Source organism: Nematolebias whitei, chromosome 13 (assembly GCF_014905685.2).
Source record: "Nematolebias whitei isolate Nwh7 chromosome 13, NemWhi1, whole genome shotgun sequence".
Lineage (NCBI taxonomy): Eukaryota > Metazoa > Chordata > Actinopteri > Cyprinodontiformes > Rivulidae > Nematolebias > Nematolebias whitei.
The window spans coordinates 1,951,452-1,965,088 of NC_056510.1; the positions used below are offsets into that span (position 1 = coordinate 1,951,452).

The window sequence follows — 13,637 nt, forward strand, 5'->3', positions numbered from 1 at the left end:
ACACATGCAGGTTGATGTCCAGCGTTTGAGACGTTTAAAGTTCTGGTTCTGTTTTCCTGAACAGCACAGTGGGAACAGATCTGCCTGCTGCTGCTGGGCTGAAGCGGTGCCACCACGTCCCAGAATGCAGCGGGGCTGCGTTATGTAAGAGCTTGTTCTGTTCCCAGCTCCACCTCAGTGAGAAACAGTTCTGGCTGTCCAGAACCAACACAGAGCTGCCACGGGCCTCTCAGGCAGCGCCACGGCCGGACGGCATGCCCATTTATGGTGCTGGCAGGAAGTGGTGGTGTTTAGGTGGGAGTGCGGGGGCGGGGGATTAATGTTTTTATCCCAAAACCAGTAAAGAACATTTAAAAATGGATGTTTTAGGATCCACAAAAAGAACTTATCACATGAATTACCTCATCTGTGTTCAAACCGGTAAACTTTGACAGTTTATTAGATAAAATATGACAGGCTGCAGTCGCTCTTACATCCCATCTGTTGTTTGTGTCCCCCCCTCCCCCCTCATCCCTTAGTGTCCAACTGTCCACTTGTTTTTAATGACTGTCCATTCTCATTGCAATGATTTGTCAGAACGCTGTGCAGAGTCCGAGGGACGGAGCGTTTCAGCAGCAACATGAGGATACAACCTGCTGCAGCACGTTCAGAGCACTCACTTCATGGTTCCCTTTAAAAGATCACTTTCACTGATGGGCCTTAATGCTATTTCGGTTTTATATACACACACATTTATACATATGTGTATATATATATGTATATATATATACACATATGGGGGTGGGGGGGGCTATCTTGGATTTTGACATGGAAGCCCATTACAAAAGTGAGGTGGAAGCTGGAACACAGGGAGAAGTTGTGGTTTCTGTTGGTTGACCAGGTGACTCCAGGAAGGCAGAGCAGACCAAGGTGACCAGGTGAGCGATGTAATGCAAGAGGGGACGGCAGGGGAGACCTCAAGGATTGGTAGGGAGTAGAGATGAACCCTAATGTTGTGGTTGTAGGTGGCAGATCCAGTAGAAGAGCACAGGAGGGCACGAGGAGCTTGCTGAGGAGAATCACGAGTTGGTTCCAGAAACAGGTCGTTCAGAGAAACAGGAGCAACAAGGAGCACATGGATCTCAAGAAGTCACTTGAACTTACTCAGGCCAGACAAAGTACCAAGTGAGGGACAATTATCCAGTGTCTTCTACATGGTCCAGGCAGCCTGAAGTACCACGGTTCCTCAGTAACGGAAACAGCTGATGAAGATGTGCTCCTCCCTGCCGCTCAGAGGCTGAAGGAGGTGTCGGTGAGAGGAGAAGCCACACTTTGCCCCTGGTGGTGGATTAAACGTCTCGCTCCACGCTCCAGGATCCGTCTCTCTGCTCTGCCTTGGACAAGAAAACATAAAAACCTCCGTTCTTCTGCAGTGTAACTTCTACCACCTGAATATGTTGCACCAAGAACATTTCACTTTACTTACAGTTCAGTTTCAGTCCAGACCCCAGCGTGCGTGTGTGCAGTAACAGTAAAGATACTTTCAGTTCTGCATTAAAGGTTTTAGAGTAGAAGTTCTGCAGTTGGTTCTTGTTGCCATGCGGTCTGTTTGCCGCCACACTGAGTGAGGACATGCTGCTGCCAACACATTCTGCTGTCTCACCTCACAAATTAACACGCTGACAGCACAAAATATTCAACAGATTTTCTGTCACGAGTCTTTTGAGACAACTCAAGGCACAATGTCTCATCCATCATAGGTACAGAAGAGTGCAAAATGTTCACCCCCTCTGTACAGCCTGGAATGTAAAGACTTTCAGAGCTTGGGATCATTTTTATTTCACACAAAGAGCTCCTCGCACAATAAATATGTTTACTTGATAAATGCACAAACAATGAAAAGTAGTTTTTTTGGGGGGGAAACCTCAGTTGGTGATGTCATGACATTGAAAGCTTCTGATTGGTTAGTCAACATTTTTTTAAGTTAATTGTAGGCACGCCTGTGGACTCACTTTAAAAGCACTGCTTCTTTCTGTGGCATCATGGAAAAATCAGCCAAGACATTATGAAGAGAATGGTTGACCTGCACAGCTTTGGTTCATCCTTAGGTCCAAGTTCCAGATATCTGAAGTTTCCTTCTGTTCAAACAGTTATTCATAGGTACAAACACCATGAGAATGTCACACCACCATACCGCTCAGGAAGGAGAAAAGTTCTGAGTTCCTGAGATGAACACATTTAGGCGTAAACTTTGTGTATCAGCCCTAAAGCAAAGCTGCAGACCTTGTGAAGATGCTGCTGAAGTCAGAGAGTACTTATCCTCAGTGAGATGAGTCCTGGAACAGCGTAGACTGAAAGGACACTCAGAGAAGACAAAGACATAACTCCCAAATCATCATAAGTAAGTAAGTAATCTTTATTTATATAGCACCTTTCACAGACAATGACATCACAAAGTGCTTCACAAAGTAAAAGTAAACAAAATTTAAATAAAAGCCAGTCTGAATAAATAAGTCTTAAGATCATTTTTGAAAGAGTCAATGGAATCTGAGCAGCGCAGTGACAGAGGGAGAGCGTTCCAAAGCCTCGGGGCCACTACTTGGAAACTGGACAATCTATCATAAAAAGACAGATTACAGTATACTTGTGGCCTGAAGGACACTGATAAACTGTTTGACTACTTTGAAGTCAAGGAGGGTTCCTTTCCAGGCAGTACTTTGCGTGACTGCCTATCCAAACTGAGAATATAGTTAGATGATGGAAGGGACATTGTGAGGGTCTTCTAAATCTTCTCACCATGTCCATCTTTGAAGAGGCAGATTCTGAGGGACTTGGGCTTAGTGAGGTCATTACTGTGGCAGAGGCTGCAGAGGTAGTTTAAAAGCTCCTTGGTGGCTGGGTGGCAGGTGTGGCCAAGATTTGTCCCAAGATACAGAAGTCTCTGGATATTGTGGGGCTATCACTGATGGTGCATCTTTTTAATGTTGCATGGGGAACTTTGATAACACCTGTGGAGCAAGTGCAGTAGCAGATTGGGGTGGTGGTTCATCTCCATTTTCTACCACTTATCCAGTTGAGTCACAGAGGCAACAAGTCCAGGAGAAAAACCCAGACATCTCTCTCCCTACCAACACCTTCCAGCTCGTCCTGGGCGACCCCAAGGCATTCCCAGGCCAGAGAAGACACACAATCTCTCCAGAAAGTTCTTGGTCTTCCCGGGGCCTCCTACCAGTGGGACGTGCCTGAAAAACCTTTAAAAGAAAGTGTCCAGGAGGCAAACTGATCAGATGCCCAAACCATCTCAGCTGACTCCTTTCGATGCGGAAAGACAACGACTCTACACCAAGCTATTCCCAGATGATGGCGCTCCTCACCATGCATTAGGGTTTACCAGGTCTGTCTAGCTTCCTTCCCTGCCACCAGATCCAATTCAACACCAGGTGGTGATTAGTTGACAGGTCTGCCTCTCTCTTCCCCCGAGTGTCCAAGACATAGGTCTGCAGGTTTGATGCCACTATTACAAAATCAGTCATTGACTTTTGGACTAAGGTGGCCTAGTATCCAATATGCTTATGAATCACTCAATGCTTGAACATTCTGTTTGTTACAGACAACCCATGCATAGCACAGAAGTCAAATAAGCGATAGCCATTCAAGTTCAGATCAGGGATGTTGTTTCTTCCAAATCCCCCTCTTCTAGATGACTGCCATAGCCTGTATGGACATTGAAGTCACCCAATAAAACAAAGGAATCTCCATGGCACACCTTCCAGGACACCATCAAGATATTCCAGAAAGGCTGGGCAATCTAAACTGATGTTTGGTGCAAAAGCACAAACAACAGTCTGAACATTCTCTCCTGCAACCTGAAACTGCAGAGACGCAACTCTCGGCCACCAGGGACAACTCCAACCCTGGGGCATTCAGTTGGGGGCTTGTGAGTTTCCCCACACCCACCCAACGCTTCTCTCCCTAGAAAACTCTGGAGTAGGAGATAGTCTAGCCCTTCTCCATAAGATGGTTCTAGAGTCCAAGCTGTGTGTAGAGGTGAGCCCAACTATGTCTAATTCATATTGCTCAACCTCACACACAACCTTCTGTTTCTTACCCACCATTGAGGTGACATTCCACATCCCTATAACTGTCTATGCTGTCAGGAAACAACATGACCAGGAACCCTCCCTCGCTTGCCACCTGGCGTCCACAGCACCTGACCTTGACAGTCCTTTCCGCCGGTGGTGAGTCCATGTGGATGGTGACGGCCCCATTTTTAAATGAGGGACCAAAGAGTGTGTTCCAACTTTTGAGGGATCACAAGTCTCAGCAATCCCAAGAAGACTAATTGTCAAAGCATTGATTCAGGAGAAGCATTGTGGGTTTTGTCTGGGTTACAAAAGGAGGGCTGGCTCTAAGTGTACCAGACTTTGTGGGAGGTGCTTCAGGAGTGTTGGGCCACTTTTACAAGCAATCTGGTACACATATAACCACTGAAGATCTGTTTTCATTCTCGGCACAAAGTTAGGCATGTTGTCGATGCAGGTTGGACTCCCATCAGGGCTGTCACTTGTCTTCTGTTTGTGTTACATTTGCTTCATTATTTCACTTTAAATGGGCACTCAAGGACTGATTTATAATCTCTTTCAGTATTTCTCTTTGTGGTGTAGTTTTATCAGAATAGCTTTCTATCCACTCCATATTCCAAAAGCTCATACCCAAGATCATTCTCCATTTATCCATTTTACTTCCACTTGTTCTGGAGTCAGGTCTGGGGGCAGCAGCTTGGTCAGGGATGTACAGCCATCTGTTTCAGCTCTTCTGGAAGGACTACAAGGTGTTCCATGGCCAGCCGAAAGACAGGCTCTCCAGCATGTTCTGGGTCTTCCCCAGGGTCATCTCACTGCTAGACATGCCTGGAATACCTTCCTGGGGAGGTGTCTAGGAAGCATTCTGACCAGATGTCTAACCACCTCAACTAGCTATTCTGGATCTGGAGGAACAGATGCTTTACTCGGAGTCTCTCCTGGATAACTAAACTTCTCTACTTACTTGATGATTAAACTTCAGCGTCATGGAAGTGATTTAGTTGTTACCCATTCCACGATCCCTCAGTGCCTTCAGAGAAAACTTGAGAATTCAGCACATATGAAATGTTACATGTAAAATTTTATTCAATACTTAATTTGTGCAAAATAATTGTTTTCAGTGTTTCTAACAAGGTTGTCTCAGGTCCTCTGGACGAATTCAACCTTTTTAGATTTATCCATTACTGCGCAAGCGCCACGGCCTGTTTTCAGTCGAGTTTTCCCTCTTTTTTGTTGCTAATTTCTTTTATTTCCTTGTAAACTACTTTGCAGCTGCGCAATGTTTTTTTAAATATAATAATAAAATTATTATTATGTTAATTTTTGATTAGGTTAATAAATATATGTCTGTGTGTATATGTTGCATCAAAGACCGTGCACGTGTTTTATTTACAGTAAGTGCATTTTGCTAACAAGCTCTACTGCTGCTGAAAATCGTAAAGAAGAAAAGTGGAGCTGAATGATTTGGAAACATTCACACCAGTTCACCACCAGCTGCTGGAGGTGCTCAGTCTAGGAGGAGCCAGCGATGTGGATCAGGTCCACACCAGATTGAGGCATACCAGGGCCACCGTCAGGTTACCCCAAACCTGTTGATCCCACTGTCACCTTCTCCAGGGGAAGCCACCAGAACGCACATCCATCCATATCCTGAACATGAAGATTCAAAACATCTCTGGAGTTATTTTTGGTCAAACCATCTTCTCCGTATCTTCTCCGTAAACAGACAATTTCATGAACCACCGGAAGTGTTCTCATAAAACTTGTAGATGGTCTTTAGGTGTACCACTGATTTCTGTTTGAAGTCAGTCCAAATTAAGAAGGCCACCAGAGCTAGCCAACATCCAACAACCCATCCAACCATTCATCCATCCATCCATGCATTCATTCATCCATCCATCCATCCATGTACCATCCATCCATCCATTCATTCATACATACATACATACATACATACATCATCCATCATCCATCCTTTCATCCATTCATCCATCCATGCATTCATTCATTCATACATCCATACATCCATCCATGCATCTGTCCATCATCCATCCATCCATACATACATACATACATCCATTATCCATGTACCATCCATCCATTCATTCATACATACATTCATAATCCATCCATCCATCCATGTACCATCCATCCATTCGTCCATCTGTCCGTCCATTCATCCATCCGTGCATTCATTCATTCATCCATACATCCATCCATCCATGCATCTGTCCATCATCCATCCATCCATCCATACATACATACATACATACATTATCCATCCATCATCCATCCTTTCATCCATTCATCCATACATCCATTCGTCCATCTGTCCGTCCATTCATCCATCCATGCATCTGTCCATCATCCATCCATCCATACATACATACATACATCCATACATCCATCCATTATCCATCCATCATCCATCATCCATCTATCCATCCATCCATTCATCCATCTGTCCATCCATTCATTCATCCATGATTCATTTATTCATACAAACATACATACATCCATGCATCTGTCCATCATCCATCCATCATCCATCCATCCATTCATGCATTCATCCATCCATCCATCTATGTGGCCATCCATCCATCCATCCATCATCCATTATCTTCATCCTTTTCTGAAGTTGGGTCTTTGGGGAGTGGTGGTGAAGAGGTTAGAGAAGATGGGCCTGTAATCAGAAAGCCACAGGTTCAACTCCCAGTACCGTCAGCATCCAAATGTGGGTGGAAAATGTGAAACACCCACACCTGCCTTCACCCTCATTTGCCCCACTCTGGCCCCTGAGCAAGGCACTCAACCCCCACCATCTGCTCCCAAAAAAAGAACAGGTCTCTCTTGAAAATGAGTTCTTGTGACTCAGTGAGACTTCCTGTATAAATAAAGGATAAATAAAATAAAAACTTTTCTTCTGGACTTTAAAAAGAAGACGTTTATTGATCCTTCTGAAACTGCTGTACCTACAGACCACAACATGCTTCCATGGTCCTCAGCCTCTACGTTCAAACAGTTCATGGACGGCTGGTCTCTTCTGATGAGGTTCTTGAACAGCGAGCCATGACAGACTGAAGCACACCACTGGTGCAGCTCTGGTGAGGACAACAGTACAGTCTCAGTTAAACCCCTGGATGAAAAATAAAACAGCCTCTCCGTTCTGGGCGTCCCCACAGACTCACATCACGCCACAGCAATGGAGAGGCCTCGCTCGTTTCTGAGTCTGCAGGTTGATGGAGTCAAAGCACCAGAGGGACGCATGCAGCCATGTTGAATCTGTGCTATCCCTGATTTACACCACTTACCCTGGATGTGCAGAAGATCTGAAGCCAGTACCTCCCTGGGCTCAGACTGCTGGACATCGTTTGTGAGAGTATCTAGGATGTCTCACGTTCACAGAGATTCTCAGCTTCCTTGTTTGAATTGGAGAGGCTTGGATTTTTGTTGCTTTATTTTGAACTCGTTCAAAAACTGTGAGTTCTTTTTCTTAAAATGGCCAGAGCCACCACAGGTGTCTCCAATCCATGTGTAGAACTTCAGCTGGGGGGTGACGGTGGCCTTGACCACTGCAGATTCATATTTGGTCACCCCAATCATTTGAAGAAACTATATAAAAACTAGAAATGATAGTGGTGGTGGGTGGTCTCACACTCACACACACACCAATTCAATTGGAAAGGGACCTTTCTTACTTCTAGACGCAGCCTCGCATCAAAATGGAAGTCCGTACTTCACATATTAAGTTATCATCTTCACAACATGCACGGATGGACGGTAGTTCCACTTCCCCTCCATGACCGGGACAATTCTTGGAGAAAAACACTCGCTTGTGTCGTTTCCCCTAAAGAACCATTCGACGGCAGAAGATTTTTAACCGGCATTTTAATTGCAAGGTCAGATGTTCAGGACAGTTACAGAACATAAAGTACATGAAGACCAAGCTCGAGCTGCGCTAACCGCTCGCTTTTATACCCTCATCAGTTCAGGCCAGTCCACCGAGCTCAGGAGGTGTCCTTCTCCGTCAACCCAAACATATGGTTCATGGGCAGAGATGAGAGTGGCTTGGGCTTCTTAGTAACAAAACATCCAGAACCTTTGAGCAGAACTTCTCTGACAAGAACAAATGTAAATCCTAGATGTTGATGTTCCTTCAGCTGCTTCCTCCGGCAGCGATCAAACTCGTTTCAAAGATTCGGCTGTTGTTTTCACATCACATGACCTTCCTGAACCAACCCGGGCTCGAACCCTGCAGCCCCAACCACTGCACTACCCCAGCTGCTACTTACATACAATATACACAAAACTATACTTTGGAACATTATGAAGTAAAAGACCTGGTTATGCTGTTTATTTATTGTCCATGTTGGACAAAGATGAGACCGTTTCGTGTAAATTTAGTCCTTTATTTAAACAAGTTCTTTGTAGTAATAAAACACACAACAGTATTGTAATAAATTATTAATTCAATTTATTTATATAAAACGTATAAATAATAAGTCAGATTTTTGGATGTTTAAATATAATTAAATGTATTTTTAAGTTGAAGACTTTATTTTTTTGCTGTATTTTTATTAAACGTCTAACTGTCATATTTTGTGACATGAACAAAAATCTCCATTCTGTTTTTCTTCAGATATTTAAAAAAGTTTAATTTTTCATCAAACATCAGATTTAATATTTTCCTGATTTGTATAATTTTGTCTTTATTTTACAATTCGCCTCAAAATGGTCAGAAAAACTCGAAGTAGCCTTTTTGACTGGAGTCATGGATCTAAATGTAAGATGTGGTGACGGCTCCATGACGGTCCTGCAGAGGGAACAAAGGGCCGCATGTGGCCCGGGAGCCGCCTGTTGCAGACCTCTGGTTCTAAAAGAACCCGAGTCTCGTCGTGGTCACTAAATATTCTGGTTCTGGGTTTAGGTGTGATGGTCTAACAGGAAACCAGGTTCCCTCAGCGCCAACGAGGATGATTTACCCAGAACTGCAGCAGGAGCAGACGGGCCTGTGGGTCAGAACCATGAAGGTCAGCCGGTCAGCTGACTGTGTGTGTGTGATTGATTATATACAGCGGGGCGGTGAGACTGTGTTTTAAAAAGCATCTCAAATAAAAAAGTCCCAGGTCCTTGTCTTGGGTCCATCATTAAGACCTGGAGCAGGACGTTCTCAGCAGAACACCTGAGAGCACTGAAGGAGTTACCTGTCGGACCGATGGTTAGAACCCTGACCTGTGGTGACACGTGATGTCCGACTACGGTCCTCTCCTGTGGACCGGATCCCTGGAGACTACAGAAGGTGAGACATCATGTCCTACTACGGTCCTCACATTTGGACCGGTCTTCCTGAGGAGACCTGCTGACTTCAGGTCGTGGATCCGTTCACAAATTGTCACGACTCTAATGAATTTAGTCTCAGTTTTTACTTTGAATATATTTTAAATCATTTGTCTCTGATCAGTCAAATGTCCTCTGGACTATCTGGGACACTCAGTTCTGACCCATGGTACCCACGTCTTCCTTGTGACCCGGTCCGTTTGCTCTGTTGTGTTGTTTCTGCAGGTGAAGCAGTCGGTGTGTTCTAAAGAAAAGACGGAGCGGTTGGAGGTGAAGGTTTTATTGGAGCGGGTCCGGACCCTCAGAACCACACGGTGCCGGGCCCTGAGTGCAGCGCTGAAGCAGCCCTTGTTGCTCTCTGAAACACATCAAGAAGCAGAACATCTCACTGTCCGACCGGAGACGAGCCATCAGGACAGAACCAGAACCACCAGCTGAGACGTTTGAAGATCTGAATAAAAACCGAGTCGGGTTCGTCCGGACCTCAACACGAACACATCAGAACAAAGTTGTTGTTTTAGAAAAGCCAGCGAAGCGTCGTGGGACTGGACCGTGGAGCTGCGCTGGACTGGACCAACGTTCAGAACAGAATCCTGGTGGGGGGTCTCACAGGGTCTCAGAGGACCGGATCACAGAACATTTACACGACAGCAGCCGAAGCAGGAAGTGTCGACAAACAGCTTATGTACAGAAAACGTCGGATCGGCGGTTCCGACAGTCCTTGGTCCGTCTTTGTGGAAATTAAAGCCCTTTTTTGTTTCACGGTGAAAACAGGGTCGTCCAAAACCCCAGAAAGACCAGGTCTAATGATGCTCGTCCAAACGGGGTCCTCTCAGTCCACCTGTGACCTCGTTTGTTTGGTCTCCGTGGCAACAGCCCTCGCTTTGGACCAGCAGAGTCCAGTTACGGAGCCCCTCCACGCAGCGGGGGGGTGGGGGTGGGGGGTGCAGGTTCGTCTCTGATCCACGAGAGGATCGGGTTTTCAGAGGGTTCTCCAGGACCAGGATGGGGGAACCAAGAAGGAGCAGACGCCTCCCCTGCTGCCTGCCTAGTAGCAGAAGCTGTTGTGGAAGGGCAGAGCTGCCGTGCACGGCTCCCCGGCCTCCAGCAGGTCGTAGTGCGTGAGGGGCACCGTGTCGTCGTCCAGGCCCGACAGGTCCGGGTCGGCCTTCAGACTGGGCCTCAGACTGTCGGGGAAGGCCATGGAGAACAAAGCCTCGGGATCGCACACAAACTTGTAGACGTACCGCTCACCTGCCACCTGGGGAAGGAAACACAACGTGGACCACATCAAGACCCCGAGAAGAGCACGAGGACCTTCAGAGTTCTGTGGTCACCCTTTGGGTTTGGTACCTTCTGCATGATGCCCTTCTCGTAGTAGTAGCGCAGGGAGCGGCTCAGCTTGTCGTAGTTCATGGCCGGTCGGTTCTTCTGAACGCCCCAGCGACGAGCCACCTGACACACAAACACAACTCCATGAACGAGCACGTGCACGCACTGCGGCCGCTGGACAACGCTCGTGAAGCAGAACCGACCTCCTCAGGTTCGATCAGTTTGAACTCCATGCCGCGCCCGGTCCAGGCAATGAAGTGTCCGTTGGCCGGGTCGTCCAGCAGCGTGACCAAGAACTGCCAGAGCTGAAGGGAGCCCCGGCGCTGGTAGGGAGGCCCGTCTCGATAACCCACAGGTTCCTGCTTGATTTTACCTGAAAGGAGAGGGAGAGCAGAAGGAGGCGCAGGAGTCAGAGTGCGCTCGGAGCGCACGGTGAAGCGGTGTCCTCCTTCAGCTCACCTTCGAGTCGCTCAGGGACCACACACGTATCATCGAAGTACACCTGAGGGTCTTTGTCGAAGGAGTAACCTGACATGAGAGCACAGAGATGAAGAGGGGGCTGCAGGTCCAAACAGAGGATCTGGGAACAGTTCTGGATCTGGATCATAACTGGGCCACACAGAACCAGCAGCAGACCTCAACTCACCTTCCTGGTTGTTCTGGTAGAAGCTCCCCACTCCGCCGAACGACGGCTGGCTGCTCGACACGTCTGCAGACACGAGAGAAAAGTGCAGCTGTTTAAACACTCACACATCAGACAGCGAGGGTTCAGTGTTTTGCCCAGGGACACTTCAATGTGTGACTGCAGCTGGAATCGAACCCCCGACTCTCCCATTGGAGGACGACTGCTCTAACCACTGAACCACAGCTGCCCATAAAAGGTTTGAACTGTCAGTGAGGCTGAACCGGTCTTCTTCTTGTCCAACTAGCAGATCTAGTCTAAATCCAGATTCATAATTACACAGGTTCTGTCAGAACTGGACCTCTTGGTCCGACCCCCCATCACGTCCCGGTTCATTCATCTCAGATAAAACCTGATATGTGACGGAAGTGACTCGGTGAGGTGCTGCAGTTCTCCTGCTCCGGCCCAGAGTCAGGAGGTCCCGATGACGTCGGGATTTAAAGGCCGTAAGAAGCTAAGAGGATTTTCTGTTACATCACCGCGCGGCCACAACTCAAACAGCAAAACCTGAATCATCTGAGAGAGAAACCAGTTCTGGGTTGTGGCAGCAGAACTTCGGGTCACACTCGGTGCAGACAGCCACTCTGGTTGGCCCAGGCTCTCTGAGGAGGACGGGCTCTGTTTGGACCCTGGTTCTGTTGGAGTGAGCAGAACCTGTTCAACACTCTGATCTGAAGGTGGCCCAGTGGCCTAGATACATTCCAGGAAGGTCTGGATTAAAGTCCTCTTTCAGGACCCACATCAACGTACAGGGATGATGTTCTGGACTTGGCAGCACCAGCAGCTGCAGGTCCGGGTCGCTGCTGCGTGTCAGAACTCACAGGCGTGTGCGAGCACCAAGAGCAAACATGCCTCGACATTCCTGCGCCCACTCTCCGTGCACAGAAACCGCCCGACTCACCGGAGTCAAAGCAGAAGTCGGGGGGTTCTTGTTTGACGGCCATGGCTTGGAAAGCAGCGCGACGTGGAGGACCTGCGGGGGGGCCCATGGCGGGGACCCCCTGCTCGCTGTATCGTGGGTCCATGAGTTCCTGCTTGAAACCCTGAGGAGGGCTGGCCCCCAGTGGCTCTGACATCTGACGCTGGTACAGGGGTCGGCTGCTGCTGGGGGCCAAGAAATGGGGTCGGATCTGATTCTCGGTGGGGGGCAGAGGTAGACACGGTTCCGACATCTGCCTCTGGAACCTAAAAAGGGAGGGGTCCGTTAGAAAAGGTGCTTACTGAGACGCTGAGCTGAAGGACAGAGACTCACCTGTGCTCAGGTGTGAAGCTGCTGGCATCCTGACAGGCGGGGGCGCAGGGCACGGTGAAGGGGGGCGCCTGCTGCTGCGAGTCCAGCTGCGAGCTCTGACTGGCTCTGTGGTGGCGTGGAGGGGGGCTCTGGGTGGGGGAGACAGGCGTGGAGGGGGGCGTGGACGTGCTGTCGGGGGCACTGCGGGCGGAGACGGGGGGCTGTTAGAGAACGAACACAGAAGCAGCTGATGGACCTGTCGCGGCTCACCTGTAGCTGTAGAGGCACTTCTCTCCGTAAAGACTCCCGTCCAGGCCGCAGGACGACCTCGAGCGGGGCGACTCTCTTTTGATCTTTGTCGGGGGCGGGCCATGAAACATCACTGCAGGAGGAGACAACAGACGCATCAGATTAACTCCAGATTACAGCAAACTGAAGGCATAAAGAGAAGTGCAGCACTTATCAGATTCCCCCGACGGACACAGGCACTTAGCTGCTGTTTACCCTCCGCCCCGGCTCTGGAAACATCTCCTGCTGCCGCCCCACCACCCCACCACCCCGCCACGCACACACAGACCCATCAGCCATCGGTTGATTCCCATTAGGGCTCGCCAACAGCAACAGCCATGAATCAGAGTGGCGTTAATCTAATGGCAGGTTCTGGAGCGCTGTAACCATTAGACACTGCAGTTTCCAGGGCGCCACATAATGGCTGCGTGGAAACTCGATCCAGGAGCACAAAGCAGGGGGGGCTGAATAAACCAGTAATGGGCCGATGGATCCAAGCAGCGAGCTCCCCCGTGAGTGCTCAACACGCACAGATTAAGAGATTAGGAGTTGCTTCCTCCCTGGTGGATTACCAATCCCCAGGCCACGATGTAAAGAAGGTGAAGGTGCACGTCACCGTGCCATGCCCCGCTGACTGAAGTCTGCAGCAGGCGGGTCTAAGGTTAGGGTATATACACATATATATATATATATATACATATATACA

The 13,637-nt window shown here is 48.2% G+C and overlaps 1 protein-coding gene across 1 annotated transcript; it reads right to left on the minus strand.

Moving 5' to 3' along the window:
- Window positions 1-9,915: 9,915 nt before the first annotated feature.
- On the minus strand, window positions 9,916-13,025 carry etv5a (ETS variant transcription factor 5a; the record flags this gene model as incomplete). Its single annotated transcript, XM_037686753.1, is given in 8 exon segments — window positions 9,916-10,659; window positions 10,752-10,853; window positions 10,934-11,103; window positions 11,190-11,258; window positions 11,377-11,439; window positions 12,314-12,597; window positions 12,665-12,844; window positions 12,914-13,025. Coding segments are annotated over 8 exon segments (1,193 nt in total), but the record flags the coding sequence as incomplete, so codon positions are not given.
- Between the last annotated feature and the right edge of the window lie 612 nt (window positions 13,026-13,637).